This window comes from Lissotriton vulgaris, chromosome 2_1, assembly GCF_964263255.1.
Source record: "Lissotriton vulgaris chromosome 2_1, aLisVul1.2, whole genome shotgun sequence".
In the NCBI taxonomy this organism is placed as follows: domain Eukaryota; kingdom Metazoa; phylum Chordata; class Amphibia; order Caudata; family Salamandridae; genus Lissotriton; species Lissotriton vulgaris.
The window spans coordinates 367,614,762-367,629,146 of NC_141687.1; the positions used below are offsets into that span (position 1 = coordinate 367,614,762).

At 48.3% G+C, this 14,385-nt stretch overlaps 1 protein-coding gene across 1 annotated transcript in view; it reads right to left on the bottom strand.

Annotated features, from left to right (window-relative positions):
• The window catches only part of LOC147730364 (solute carrier family 13 member 2-like), a 423,239-nt gene extending 410,167 nt beyond the window's left edge, over positions 1-13,072 (bottom strand). The window contains exon 1 of the mRNA XM_086955168.1: positions 12,210-13,072. Within this exon, the coding sequence (XP_086811294.1) occupies positions 12,210-12,311 (102 nt within the window). The 5' untranslated portion in view covers positions 12,312-13,072. The remainder of the gene's footprint in view (positions 1-12,209) is intronic.
• Positions 13,073-14,385: the final 1,313 nt, after the last annotated feature.

The window sequence follows — 14,385 nt, forward strand, 5'->3', positions numbered from 1 at the left end:
TTTTGAAAAATTAGGATACGCCATCTTTTTTATATCTGGATGGCTGGGTTCAAGGGACTCTTACTCAATTTTAAAACATGCAGCCTTTAGATTATCCCTGCTTTTTGTTGTTCTTTCCTTGGGCCATCATGCCCCCCCGGCCTCTGACTAGCTGCCAGCACCATAAAGTAAAATGTTGCTGGCAGCTATTACAGAACTTGGGGCATTAATCCCCTTTCCTGCAATTTGTTTTACCAAAACATATAAGGGGGCAGGATAAGCATACCCTGCCCATCTAAACCTTCTGGGGAGATTCCAGAGGGCTCCCCAGGCCCAAAATAGTTAAATAAACTAGGCATTTTTGCCACAATCCAGCAGGACTCCTGCAGGATTGCAGCAACAGAAAAAGAAAATGACTGCCATACATTTTTTAATCTATAATCAGGAAGTGGAAGCGTGAGCGGGCCCCCCCCCAGCCCATTTTGTGCCCCGTCATTCCATCCTCGAGGGCCAACTTATTATTAAAGGGGAGCGGACAAGTATTCCCCTCTCCGTGAGCCTTTAGCGGCCCTGTGAACCTCATCCCCTGGAGCTAAACTGTTCACATTTAGGGTAGGGAGGTGTGTGGCTTTGTTCCCTTAGCCTGTAGCAGGCCCAGGGACCCCATCCCCAAGGGCCAAAAATATCAATCTTACAGGATGGGGCCATGCAGCCCACATTTCTATGCCTTAACTAGCCCCAGGGACTTCATGCCCCAGGGCTAGCTCTTTAACTATGTCCTTGGGAGTCCACCCTCAGGACACAGTGGTTTTCCCTGCCAGCAGGACCACAGGCAGGGAAGGAAGGGAGCATTGAAAATACTCCTGCCAGATGGGGGCACACTTCTGTTTCTCTTCCCGCACTCTTGTGGGCAGGGAAACTCTGATTGCTCCCACCTGGTGGAATCAAGCTGAAACAGCTGATTTCACTAGGTGGGAGCATATTCAAGCTCCCTTGCAAGCGATGGCTGGGGCCACAGAGGCTCATGGCTCCCTCTGTGGCCCCCAAAGTTATGCTTTGTGGGTGCCTCAGGGGGCAGTGGGGCACTCACTTATAATGAATTAGATCATGGGGTGTGGGGTCCCCGGGCCTCTTAAGGCTTGAAGTTCCCTCCCCATATAATATATATTTGCCCCCGTGGAATAGTGTCCACCTTGGAAATAGTGGCTTAGTGAGGGGGACTGAGCACCGCCTCCTCTTTTAAAATCAAAAGACCCTGGGAGTGGGATACCTGAGGACAATATTGACTTGGGTAGAGAGGCCACTTACCCCCCCTTGTTGAATGAGGCCCCAGGATGGAATATCAGGGGCCACTAGAGCAGGGTGCTGGTTGCCTGCGGAGGGTTGATGCCTGCTCCATGCTGTACAGCCAAAGGCCTTGTGTGACTGAGGTTGGCTGCCTATTGGGGGTTGGCTGGCCATACAGTCCATGGGATTGCTGACCTGCCAGGGATTGGCTGGAAGTCTTGGATGCAGTCCAGGCCCTGTGGCCAATCGCACATGACTAAAAGCCATGCACCGTGTTGTCATCAATTATGTTATTTCAGATGTTTCAGTGGTGACGGCATGAGCTAAATCCGAAGCCAAAAGAAAAAGCACTGAAATTCCACATCAAGCCACAGTTTCACTAACCATACTAGGTGTCCCTCAAAATGCAAAAGCATTGAAATTCTTTCATGAAGCTGCAGTTCCACTAGTCATTACTAGGTGTCCCTCAAGTCAAATGCATTGATATTCTTTCTTGAAGGTGTAGTTACACACTTTGTTAGTATCTGCCCCTCACATGTCAAAAGCAAAAGCATTGACATTCTTACATTAAGCCGCAGTTCCACTAATCATCAATTTCTGTCCCTCAAAGGTTGACTGCAAAAGCATTGAAATTATTTCATGAAGCTGCAGTTCCACAAATCGTTACTAGGTGACCCTTTCTAGCCAAATGCAAAAGCCTTGAAATTCTTACATAAACTTACAGTTCCAATAGTTGATACTTGTTGTCCCTCACAAGTAACTGCAAAGGCAGTAAAATCTTTTCATGAAACTGCAGTATGATTTGTTTTTAATAGATATCCAGCTCAATTCAGAAGCAACTGCTTCAGACTGAGCGGGTCCTCGTCGATGTTGAAGGTGAATGTGGCGGAGGGTTGCAGGGGACAGTGGAAGGTGTCCTCCAGAGCATAATGCAGAGGGCAGATGCCATCTAGAAGCAGCAAATGGAGGAGTGGAGTGCCACTGCCTCGTTGCCACCACCAATTCGGTATCAGCTCGATGAGGATGAAAACCACCCCTTAGTCCATAGACTCTGCCGCCACCAATGTTCGACCAGAGTGTGTCCATGAATGTCGTGGAACAGGCTTAGTGGCACCGGGGCTGAGAGGGGATGCAGTCTGCGATGATGCTGGTACACTATTATGAACTCCGCCAATGCTAAATCAATACTCTGTGACCTACTGGACCGCAGTGTAGGTCAGAGGCAGGGGTCAGCAGTGGCCCACAGCCACGTGTCGTAGGCTTGCGATGCACATAGTTAGTGACACCAGGGCAGTTGTCGGAAGTGTTCGATCACCTCTGTAACGAGGATCCTTTTTTCCTTCCAAATGCAACGCGTCATCCTCTTACGCCTCTCCTTGCGTGCAATGATATGTACTCTGCCTTTGAAAATGGAAGCTCAGTTCCAATTGTGTGACCTACTCGAGCGCAGCATAGGCTGAGGGTAGTAGTCCGCGTGGGCCCACATAATCTTGCAGTTGTGATGTCTAATAAGCCCTGGTGGCCCCACACCTAAGGGAGTATAGTGACATAAATGCAGCCATAATTAATATGCTCTGCCATGGTGTAATCAAGACTCAGTTCCAAATGTGTGACCTAGTCCGCTGTGTCAGCCGGTAGAGTACATAAACGAGAAAGGAGTACTGCAGGCCTTGCTTGCGGAGGCTGTGATGGTTGTAGCAGGTTGCCAGGGTTGCGGGCCTCAGGCTTGGAGCGTGCACCAGCACGTGGTGGGCTCTCTTCGACACATGCCGGTGTCGGCAGGTGGGCATTGAGGCCTATGTGTGCAGGGGTGGGTAAGACAGTTTCGGGGACCAGCGTCTCGGGGTACAGCAGGCCCAAGGATCGCAGGCTACCCCGTTCACGGTGACGGCATCAGCCTCGTGGTGGGGTGAGAGGCGCCGCCCTGGCAAAGATGTTGGGCATTCCAGAAGAGGCCACGACCAGAGTTGCGTGCCTTTTATTCACACCCCCATGTTGACCTGGCTTACGCCGGGTCAGCCCACTCCGCTCACGCTTACGGGGGAACATAACAAGCTACATTCCCGCGATCTTCCCCACTGGCTGGGGTGACATGGTTGTGTCCACATTCCACTACACTTCAAACACCAGCTATGTTGGTCAACATGAATATGTGTGTGGTCTGCATACCGCAGTCTGGCCATCACATCGACGTCACACTTGGCATTGTGTACATTCTCATTCATCATTCATGAGTACCTTGCCTCCTTCGCACATGCCTGGTCCCCCCACCTGTTCGTACATTCTGCTATTGTGTGGCTTCGATGGCATGCCAGTTGGGATCTCAAAGACAGGAAAGCTCACAAAACCCTGCTCAAGAGATATAAGTTGGAAATTATCAGGACCAAACAAGACTACTTTGTGGCCCTGACTTCCTCCCTTTCATCTCCCAAAGAGCTCTTCAGGATCGTGGACTCTCTCACATCTCTTCAGGTCCCCGATCCGGTGGTTCCATCTCAGGAGCTCTGTAATGACATTGCTCGCTTCTTTCAGTCCAAAATATCGGACATTTACTCTTCTCTGGAGTCTCAGAGGCTATCAACGGCTGAGCCTCCAGTTACTGTAGTCCCGGATGTTCCCTTGGCAGAGCCTCCCTTGGCCGGCTATCTGGAATCTTTCCCTCCACTCTCCCTACAAGATCTTGACACGCTGCTTGATAAAACCAAGTCAGGGTCTCCACTAGATGCTTGCCCTCTTAAGATCATGAAGCAGTGTAGGGGATCTCTTCTACCCCCTTACTTGAGATCATGAACGGGGCTATGAGGGAGGGTGTCTTTCCACAGCATTGGAAAAATGCTGTGGTTAAACCTCTTCTTAAGAAACCCTCCCTAGATCCTGGGGTTTTAAAAAACTTCCGCCCCATTTCACTGCTTCCGGCCCCTGCAAAGATGCTCGAGTCCCATCTAAATGGGCATCTAGCTGCCTTTGTGGAGAATTCAGGCTGCCTGGACCCTTCCCAGCATGGTTTCAGGAGGGAACATAGCACCGAGTCCACCCTCACCCTGGTTCTCGACTCCATCCGCATGAGTGTGGATGAGGGTCGGACATCCCTCCTGATCCTTCTGGATCTCACGGCTGCCTTCGATACCCTATCTCCCCGGGTCTTAACATCTCGACTGGGTGAGATTGGGGTCCGGGGGGCAGCCCTGGGTTTGCTCTCTTCCTTTCTCGACCATAGGGAGCAGAGGGTAATGCTGGGAAAATTTCTATCTCCGTCCCTGTCTGTGCAAAGTGGGGTCCCCCAAGGGTCGGCGCTCAGTCCCACCCTTTTTAACATCTATGTGACCCCCCTTGCCAGACTTATTAGATCTTTTGGGATGGAGGTAGTTTCCTACGCGGATGACACTCAGATCCTCGTGTCTCTCTCCCAGTCAATTGAGCTGACCGCCTCCAGATTTAGATCTTGTATGGAGGCCGTCGGCCAGTGGATGATTTACAATTCACTGAAATTGAATGGGGAGAAGACCGAGGTGATGGTGTTCGGCGGAAGGGAAGATATTTGGTCCATGGAGTGGTGGCCTGACTCGCTCGGTCTCTGCCCTAAGCCTACTTCTTCGGCTAAAAATCTCGGGGTGATGATTGACCCTACTCTGGACATGCGCCAACAGGTCAACAGGACGGTATCGACCTGTTGGGGTATAATCCATGTCCTTAGGAAAATTAGGAACTACCTTTCCCTGCAGGCAAGAAGGCAACTTGCTGTCGCCCTTTTGGGATCTCGTCTGGACTACTGTAATGCGCTGTATGCTGGACTGAATAAGAGTCAGATGCAGCGCTTGCAGGTAGTCCAGAATGCGGCAGCCAGATTTGTCCTCGACCTCCCTCGACGCTCTTCGGCCACGCTGGCCAGGAAGCAGCTGCACTGGCTTCCGATAAAGGAGCGGATCGTCTTTAAGTCCATGTGTATGGTCTATAAGGCCTTGGCTAAAAGCAGCCCTACAGGGATTAGAGCCATCTTGACCTACTACAACCCTGGCAGGAACCTCCGCTCCTCCAATCATTCTCTTCTCCACATCCCTCGCATTCGAAAAGCCAGATGGGGTGGTAGGGCATTCTCCCTCTTGGCTCCTAAATGGTGGAACGACCTTCCATTAGAGCTTAGGTCCCTCCCTTCCCTCCAAACTTTCAGAGCTGCCCTTAAAACACGCCTCTTTGTCCAAGCGTATATGTAAGCGCATGAGTGCCCGCTTTCTGATCTTTTTGTTAGGCGCCTTGACACCTTCGGGTTTTAGTTTGCGCGTTACAAGATGCACAATAAATAAATAAATAAATAAATGTGGCTGAGGTGCCATACCGTTGATGGCTAATGTACATGGCTGGGCCAGGTCCCCACAGTGAGTTGTGCTGTTGTATCTGGTGGGTGTGCATGTTGTATGTGAGCTTGTGACGTGTGCATTTCTGCTGTTGTGAGTTGCATGATTGTAGAGTTGAGGTGGGTGCATTTGGTATTGGCCAGCGACAGTGCATTTCCGTGGGTGCCATCCTGGTAGTTCAGGTTGATGATGGACTGTTGGAGGTGTATGAATCATGCACACTATCTGGGTAGTTGGCGGTGACGTTGGCGGAGATTCCCCGATGGTCCACTAGTGCCTGCACATTGGTGAGATACGTGCACTTTCTGTTGTGCTTATTGTGTGCATTGTTGCCAGGGGCCACTAGTAGGACATGTGTGCAGTCAATTGCCCCCTTGTAGTGTAGTTCCTATTTACCCAATAGGCTCTGCGCATTGGAATAACATAAAAAGCAGTGTAGACGTAGGACTGAGGTCTTCTAGGTCTCTACTGACTATGTTAGACTTAATTTAGGTTTGTGCCAGCTAGCTCAGAGGTCACTGGAAACTTTCTTGAATGAATGGGGAGAGATCAGCTTCCCTGGCTCAGACAAGAAGGGATTCAGCTTCTTTCTCAGCGCGTCAAAGAGGAGGGGCAGCGTCCGTGGGCTTTTTGCATCGGCTGGGCTCTCGGCAAGTAGATCACTGCTCTGCTCCAAAACCACCACCGTGTGTTTGCTTAAGGCAACGTTGGTATATTTATACCTGAAAGGTGCCGAGTTTGACGTAAGGTTTGGACATAAGACGTCAATAAAGATGTCACTAAGAACTGGCCGTTCTTACAGTGCTCGCAGGAGTTCTATTACAAATCAAAACAAAGCAAGTGGGGATTTCCCAGGTTGCTGGAGGTTTGGTGTGTTGAAAGAACTTGTTGTGCTTTCTAGGAATCTAAGGAAGTAGCCTTTGCCGTGCCTTGGACTGCAAGGGCGATTTACTGAAATATGGATCTGATTCTTATGCTATTATAGGGATATTATTGATTATAGCTGTACAAGGGCATAAAATGGTAATATTGATTCAGGTTCCTAGATAAAAACACAATACCCTGACACGTGCGGGATTGGCACTGGCTGTGTGACGCCTCCGACTCGTGCGGATGTTGGCTGGAGGGTACCAGAGGCCAACAGGTGGATCACGGCCAAAAGCTTTGTCTGAGGTGGGATGTTGGTTGCCTCTGTGTTGGTACTGTCAGCCTGTGGCCAATGGTGGTCAGGATGCTACGGAGGATTATCCCTCTGAGCATGTAGTGGGCAATAACATTCTCTGGTATAGGGTCTGTGAGGTTGGTGCATTTTCTGGGGTCGCTGTCTTTGTCTGTGCTACCTCAGTGTTGGTCCGGGGGGAGGAGGGGGAGGTGGGAATCTGGGGTGCTATGGGGGGGTCATGGACTGGTGGCGGTGGGTGTTGTGGCCCTCTTGGGTGTCCGGCCTCATGTTCAGTGGATCCATGTCATCTGTTGTTCTTCAGGTGTGGCTTTGGGCTGGGCTCCCTTATGTGGTGCAGGCTGCTGTCTGACTTTACACCAGGTCAGGGCAGGTGTTAATTCCCTGCAGCTAACGTGCCTTATCACATGTTTTGTGGTCTTTTCGCCGATCTGGCTGGTCGTTGAGAATGTTGCGAGTTGGTGTTGTTGCAGCTTTTGGCACGGGAACGCCTACTCTGCATCGCATTAGCGATAGTTGCCAGGGTAGTCTGTGGCAATGTTTTTTTGCAGCAGCTATTCAATCAATCAGGAGTTTGTTGATGCGCGACTACTCACCCGTAAGGGTCTCAAGGCGCTAGGGGTGGGGTGGGGGTGGGGGGGTGCAGGTTCCATTCCATCAAGGAGGGGGTCTGTCGAAGAGCCAGGTTTTGAGGTTTCTTGCGAAGATGGGGAGCAATGTTATCTGTCTGAGGTGGAGCGGAAGGGCGTTCCATGCTTTGGCCGCGAGAAAGGAGAAGGAGCGGCCTCCCGATCTGGTCTTTCTGGTGTGGGGGACCACGGCGTAGGAAAGCTGGGCTGATCGTAGGGTCCTTTGGGGTGCGTGGAATTTGAGTTGGCTGTTCAGGTATGCTGGTCCGGTGCCGTGGAGGGCCTTGTGTGCGTGGGTGAGCATCTTAAAGGTGATTCTCGCCTCGATGGGGAGCCAGTGGAGTGTGCGCAGGTGCTGGGAGATGTGGCAGTGTTTTGGCAGGTTGAGGACCAGTCTTGCGGCGGCGTTCTGGATGTTCTGTAGCTTGCGGATGAGGTTTTTGTTTATTCTGGCGTAGAGTGCGTTGCCGTAGTCGAGTCTGCTGGTGACCAGGGCGTGAGTGACTGTCTTTCGGTGTTCGAGGGGGATCCATTTGAAGGTCTTATGAAGGAGGCGGAGGGTGTGGAAGCAGGAAGATGAGACAGAGTTGATCTGGCGGTCCATTTTGAGCTTGGAGTCCAGTCCAGCTATTGCAGGTACACTGGTGCTATGGGCTGTTAGCAACAGCTTGTGAATGGGGTGATACATTTATCATAACTTTGGCTGTGATAAAGTGCTGTTAACTTGGCGATAGCTCCTTGAGATTATGCCCCTCTATTTTGTGGGTGTATGTGTTAACGTGCAAGAGTAAGATGCAGTCACTCAAATTGAAGGCCTCCAATGGCTGGAATGGGCACGTCTGTTGATCTGTAATTTCTGCTGGGGTGGGAGGAAGTATAATTTGAGTGACATGTCAACAGACTAATGGTGCAAGAATGTTGATTGGGAGCCCCTTCATATGTATGTATAATTCATGTGATATTTCTTTAAAACATGAGGCTGGCAAGACAGCTAAAGCCGTCTTCAGGCCAGACCTAAAAAGGTGGCAGTATGGTCTTATCAGTCTACTTGCAGGACAACGAAATAGAACTTGTTGAACGGAACGTCATTGAAGTGCTTTAAATCAGGGCCAGACTGCCCGTAGCGAGCATCAGGCATTTTCCCGGAGGGCCGCCAGAGTGGGGGAGGTTTTGGACCTCTAGGGGAATGTTTTTATTACCGAAGACCAGCAATATTGGCCCCCGGTAACAAAATCAGCCAAAACCGGCCCTTGCAAACAGCCAGGGCCAGTGTCAGTTCCCAGTCCGGCCCTGCTTTAAATGTGACACAACAGGGTCTCTGGTCTCATATGCAGAAACACAATGTAAGGTTTAGTTTCCTCTGAAGACACAAACATAAATATTATTCCTCTCAATTTCTCAAAAGATCTTTTCCTGTGTTTTAATTTCAGGTGAGGAGCAATTAATTATCAAGGATTTGGTGACATCCTAATCGTCTCTCCTAGAATTTCCCCATTTGAACTCAGTTGTATAAGATGTGTTGGTACAATAATTCCAGTCACAAATAGGAAGAAGGCCTGTTGCAGGCTTATGGTTTGTAAGGGTAACAGGAAAGACCAACTGCGGTCTTTACTGCTCTGTTCCTTTTGTGTTGGTTCATTAGAGAGTCTTTAAGCGTGTGCCCAAACAAGTTCTGCACCTGTTGGGTGCAAACTGCAAGGCAGATCAAGAAATGGGTGAAGGTGGAGAGGTGCACCACTAGATTTTCTTTTCATTTTTTTTTAGCTGAACAAACTTCCTTTGCATTTGATTTTCTTTATTTAAAAAATTTCACAACATAGGCTTCAGCCAACACGTTTCGTTTGATAGAGATTGAACTTCATCAGGGCTAAAAATGACATAATAAAAAACATAAATATACACATACATAAAGATAAACACGACATAACACTTCCCATGACATAAGAAACATGTGGGATGACAATAAACACAGCACAACTAGGTAACAATCCGTAAGACCACAGAAAGAAAGGAAAGTAGGCAAGAGGAGACAAAAACTGAAGAACAAAAATACCAAAATGTACACAGAAGGAGCAGTTCTTTATGTACTAGGTTTTGATGCTGGGTCCTTAGTTGTGAGCCCCATCATGGTACTTCCACATTTCTTGTAACTAAGGTAACTGGTTCCCACATATTGAACCCGGGAGTGATGGTGCATTCTACAGTTGACTTATACTCACCAATCCCGACTTTTGGACCATCTACTACTTGCATATACTATTCAAGGCACTCACTTCTTCTGCTTTCTAGGCCACAGGTACATCACAGTGAATAGGGAGGCTTTGCAATGGGTGTTGCTGGGGGGTGTTCCCAGCAACACCCATGGCTTTTTGACACTGCTCCAGATTTACGAGAAATCGTAAATCTGAGGCAACGCCAAAAACATATGCCTCCCCAGGTGAGGCGAAGCGAGGCACGAGTAGAAATATCTTTATTTCTGCTTGTTTTTCTCTGTTTGCTGTCTTCGGCAGCACACATAGAAAGAGGAAAAAGCCTCTTCTGATTGTTTCTGTGCAGGAAAGTTTCCCTTCCTGCACAGAAATATCCATACCCGCAATGCAGGCACCCTTGCATCATGGTGCAAAGGTGCCTGTGTTGGCACAGGGCGGCCCATTGTGCGCCAGCGCAGGGGAAAACTACAGGAATGTGCCGTATCTGATAGATATGGCTGCCCTTTTCTTTTACCTTAGGGCAGAAAGGGCAGGAAGGCCAGAAGCACTGCCCTACGGTAAAACCTCATAAATGAGGCCCTTAGTTGGACAACATCACTTCCCAGAATTGCTGCGACACTAATTAGGCATATCACAGTGACTTTTGAAGTGGTATTGATGGACAGCACCAGCAGGCCTCAGGATAATATTAATCTAGAGCACTAGCACTTCTCTGTATATCATTTATGGATAGCACCATCACTTCTCAGTTAGACTGCTATACTTTTAGTGGGACAGCACCTGAATTTCTCATCTATGCTGCTGTACGTCAATAGTATTGTACTGATACCCCTGAGGACAAATACTATAGTTTTAATCAGATTAGAATGGTACCTCTGAGGTGTTATGCTATACCTGTAATCAGACTACAACTGTACCAGCACTTTTCACCAGGGTGATATACTTTCAAAAAGATAGTAAAAGCTCTCCTTCCTATGACTGCTATACTTTAGCATTACAGAGCTGTACTACAGCATTGAATTTTAATAAGATTGTATCAACAGATGCCATTAGGACTTCTAAGTTTTTACTAGGGCTTCACCAGCACTTCCCTGCAGGATGGCAATACTTAATAGGTGAGTGCTAACATTTTCAAGCTTCCGAGGACCGGTTTCTGGCATTCCAGCCGTCTTCAGCCCAGCTTGCTTGAATCCAGTGGCAAAGTGAGCAAGGGACTCACGTCTGAGCATACCCTGCCAAACTTATGGCGGCCAAAAGCGGTACAAAAGGGGGGGGGGGGGGGGGGTGATGGACCGGTCCTCGGAAGCTTGTTTCCGGTCCAGGGAAGACATGGCTTGGCAGTTCGGGCTGGACTGTTCCCATGAGGCACAGGGTCAGACTGATTTGCATATAGCCATGTCTGAACTGGGGTGGCAGAGTGGGATAAAGAACGGTGATGGTTTTAACCCAGATCTTTTGACTGGGTGTGAGTGTTTCATTGATTCAGATGCTCCGTCCATCACCACCCCCTTTTGTACCGCTTTTGGCCACCATAAGTGTGGCAGGGTATGCTCAGACGTGAGTCCCTTGCTCACTTTGCCACTGGATTCAAGCAAGCCGGGCTGAAGATGGCTGGAATGCCAGAAACCAGTCCTCGGAAGCTTGTTTCCGGGCCAGGGAAGACATGGCTTGGCAGTTCGGGCTGGACTGTTCCCATGAGGCACAGGGTCAGACTGATTTGCATATAGCCATGTCTGAACTGGGGTGGCAGAGTGGGCTAAAGAACGGTGATGGATTTAACCGAGATCTTTTGACTGGGTGTGAGTGTTTGATTGATTCAGATGCTCCGTCCATCACCACCCCCTTTTGTATTACTTAATGGAGCAGCGCCAGCACTTTTTAGCATGGCGGCTATACGTGTAATGGTATAGCACCAATACTTCTCTGCAGCACTGCTTTTGGCTTAATGGGGTGGTGCCAGCACTTTGTTGCATACTTTTGAGGGAGGAGAACCAGAAGTTCGCAGTGGGGCTGCTATTCTTTTAATGCTATAGCACTTTACTTTTCAGCTGCACTGCTACGTTTTAGTTGGGCAGTGATCACACTAGAAATACTTAAAAGCAGTGCTTACTTATGCTTCCAAAGCGGCAGGAAAACTACTTAACAGGCCTGCAATACATTAATATCACAATTCGAACAGCCCCCGCAGCTAGTGACAATTTCAACAGGACAGTAGCAGCAGTGTTCGGTACGTCTACAATTCTTCCAATGATACATAACAGCTTGTCTTAGAAGTACTTCTGTCCATTTACCTGAATGGTGCAAGCACTTTTTCAGCAGGGTTACTTAATATATTTTAATGGGAGAGTGCATGCACTAGACTTAATAGAACAATGCCAGCACTTCTCTGAAAGACAGCTTTACTTTTAAAGGGGCAGTACCGGTGTTTCTGGGTAGGAATACGCTACCTTGAAATAGGACACTGTGCACAAGTTTTTTTACTTTGCTTCAAACGCTGCAATATCTGCTCAAATCAGAAACACATAAACCTGGGAAATGAAATGGTCTCCAGCTGAGCCGGGGCAGGCGGTACCTTGGAGTCGATGACCAGCGGCAGGGCCAGGAAGAGCAGGGGCACCAGGTAGATGATCAGGTAGTTCCGATAGGCCAGCAGGGTTCTCCAGCAGGACGCCATTCTGCCTCGGGGTAAAGTGCAGGCACTTGGAGTCGAGAACGAGTTTACTTGGGTAAAGCCGGAGACCCCGGGAGCTCGCCTCCTGCAGGTGCTATTTAATGTGCCTGGGACTCATCCCCTCCGAACTCGGCACTGACAGCCTCGGTGGAAGATGACAAGGAAGAAGGAAGCAAAGAGTCTGGGACGGAATGAACGGAGATTAGTTTATGGTGCAGCATAAACAACGAATTAACTGTTTCCGTGCCAGGCACCTGCCCGCTACGCCTTCCTGGCAGGCTACCAGCGTACGGTGACCGTGACTACAGCCGCACAGAGAGGTTCTCTCGCCACTGCTCGTCGAGGCAAGCAGGGAGGATCACCACTTATCCAGCAGAACTCACCATGTTCACACTCGCAGCTCACAGGGCTCACCATTCTCACAGGCTTTGTCACAGCTCGCACAAGCGCCCACGTCCCCACCAGAGTGAATCTTATTGACACTCGCCTTCCCAAGAGCCCGCGTTATTCGCTGTTATAGCCCCGCAGCTGTTATTCGCAGCTCACAGAGCTCAACTTATTCACACTTACATCCCCAAGAGCTTACATTTTTCACAACCGGTCCCTAGAGTGCGCGCTATTGACGAAGAGCTCCCGATTCTCACTGGCATAGCCCCAAAACTCCCTGCGTGAGTTTCCATGCCTCTCTGCCTTCATAGCGCCTATACTTCGCCTTGTTCGCTCCTAGCCCCCACGAGCTCGCCGTACTCATTGCCATAGTCAAATAGCTCCTTTATTTACAGCTCTTAGAGCTCAACTTATACACAAGAAGAAGTCTCACCTTATTCACACTCTTCCATAGTTCACTTTATTTACAGTCACCCCTCCCACAAGAGCCACCTTACTCATTATAGTCACAGAGGGCCCATATTCATGTTCACAGCTCCTAGAGTTCGTCACGCTCAGCTCCAACAGCTCACCATCCCAAGAGCTCACCGTACACACTGTCACAGTCCCAGAGCTCCCTTATTCACAGTTCCTAAAGCTCCCAATATTAATACTGATAGCCCCACAGCACACCTTATTCAGAACAGCACTCACCCTAGTCACACTCACTACCCCAGATCAGACCTTATTCACAATCACAACAGCATTCACCTTTTTCACACTCCCTGCCACCAGAGCTCACTTTATTTACATCCCCGCAAGCTCATCTTATTTACGCTCACATCTCCATAGCAACAACAACAACAAAAGCGTTCCTGAAGGAATTATTTCCTATTGTTTAGCAATTTATAATAATGTCATAAAAATGAACATCATTCAATAAACAACCGGAGATTGTATTTGTATATTCATTGAGTTTATATCGTCAGTGAATAAATTATTCAATCAGCATAGGCAAAATCAATATGACATTTCATGAATGGCAACCAAAAACAAAGAACTGCTATTTCAGTTTTTTCATGAGCAGTGATGATAAACACCTTTGCGTATTATATGGACAATATATACAATTTATGCCATATATACATCAGTTATCAACTATATACATTTATTTACAATACATAGTCAGATGATATCCGCAAAAAAGTGTCAATGCGTCGACGTTTCGGTCTCAGATATCATAATTACACGAGACCATCCTCAGGACCAGTGTTGCACCATGAATCTACAGTAAAACAATAAATAATCAGTAATCTCCAAGTTGTGTGATGTGTACCGTCTGCCCCCACCAGATATGGTGTCTAAGGAACCTTACAAAACAAGGCCTAGATGGCTTATGGTTGAGCCAGAAAGAATTTGACTATTTGAATAAAAAAGATTTCTTAATCCCTGCATTTTATACACTCCCTAAAGTGCACAAAGATGATAAAAAACCACCGGGCAGACCGATTGTGGCTGGCTGTCAATCTATCTATCCATTAGCTGAATATGTGGACTTCTTTATAAAATCTGATGTATTAGAGACTAGGTCTTACACAAAAGATAGCACTAGTGTGATTAACCGTTTAGAAGGAAAGGAATATGACCATGCTATTAATGTTTTGGTCACCATGGACATTGTCAATCTGTATACTAATATTCCCCAAGCAGC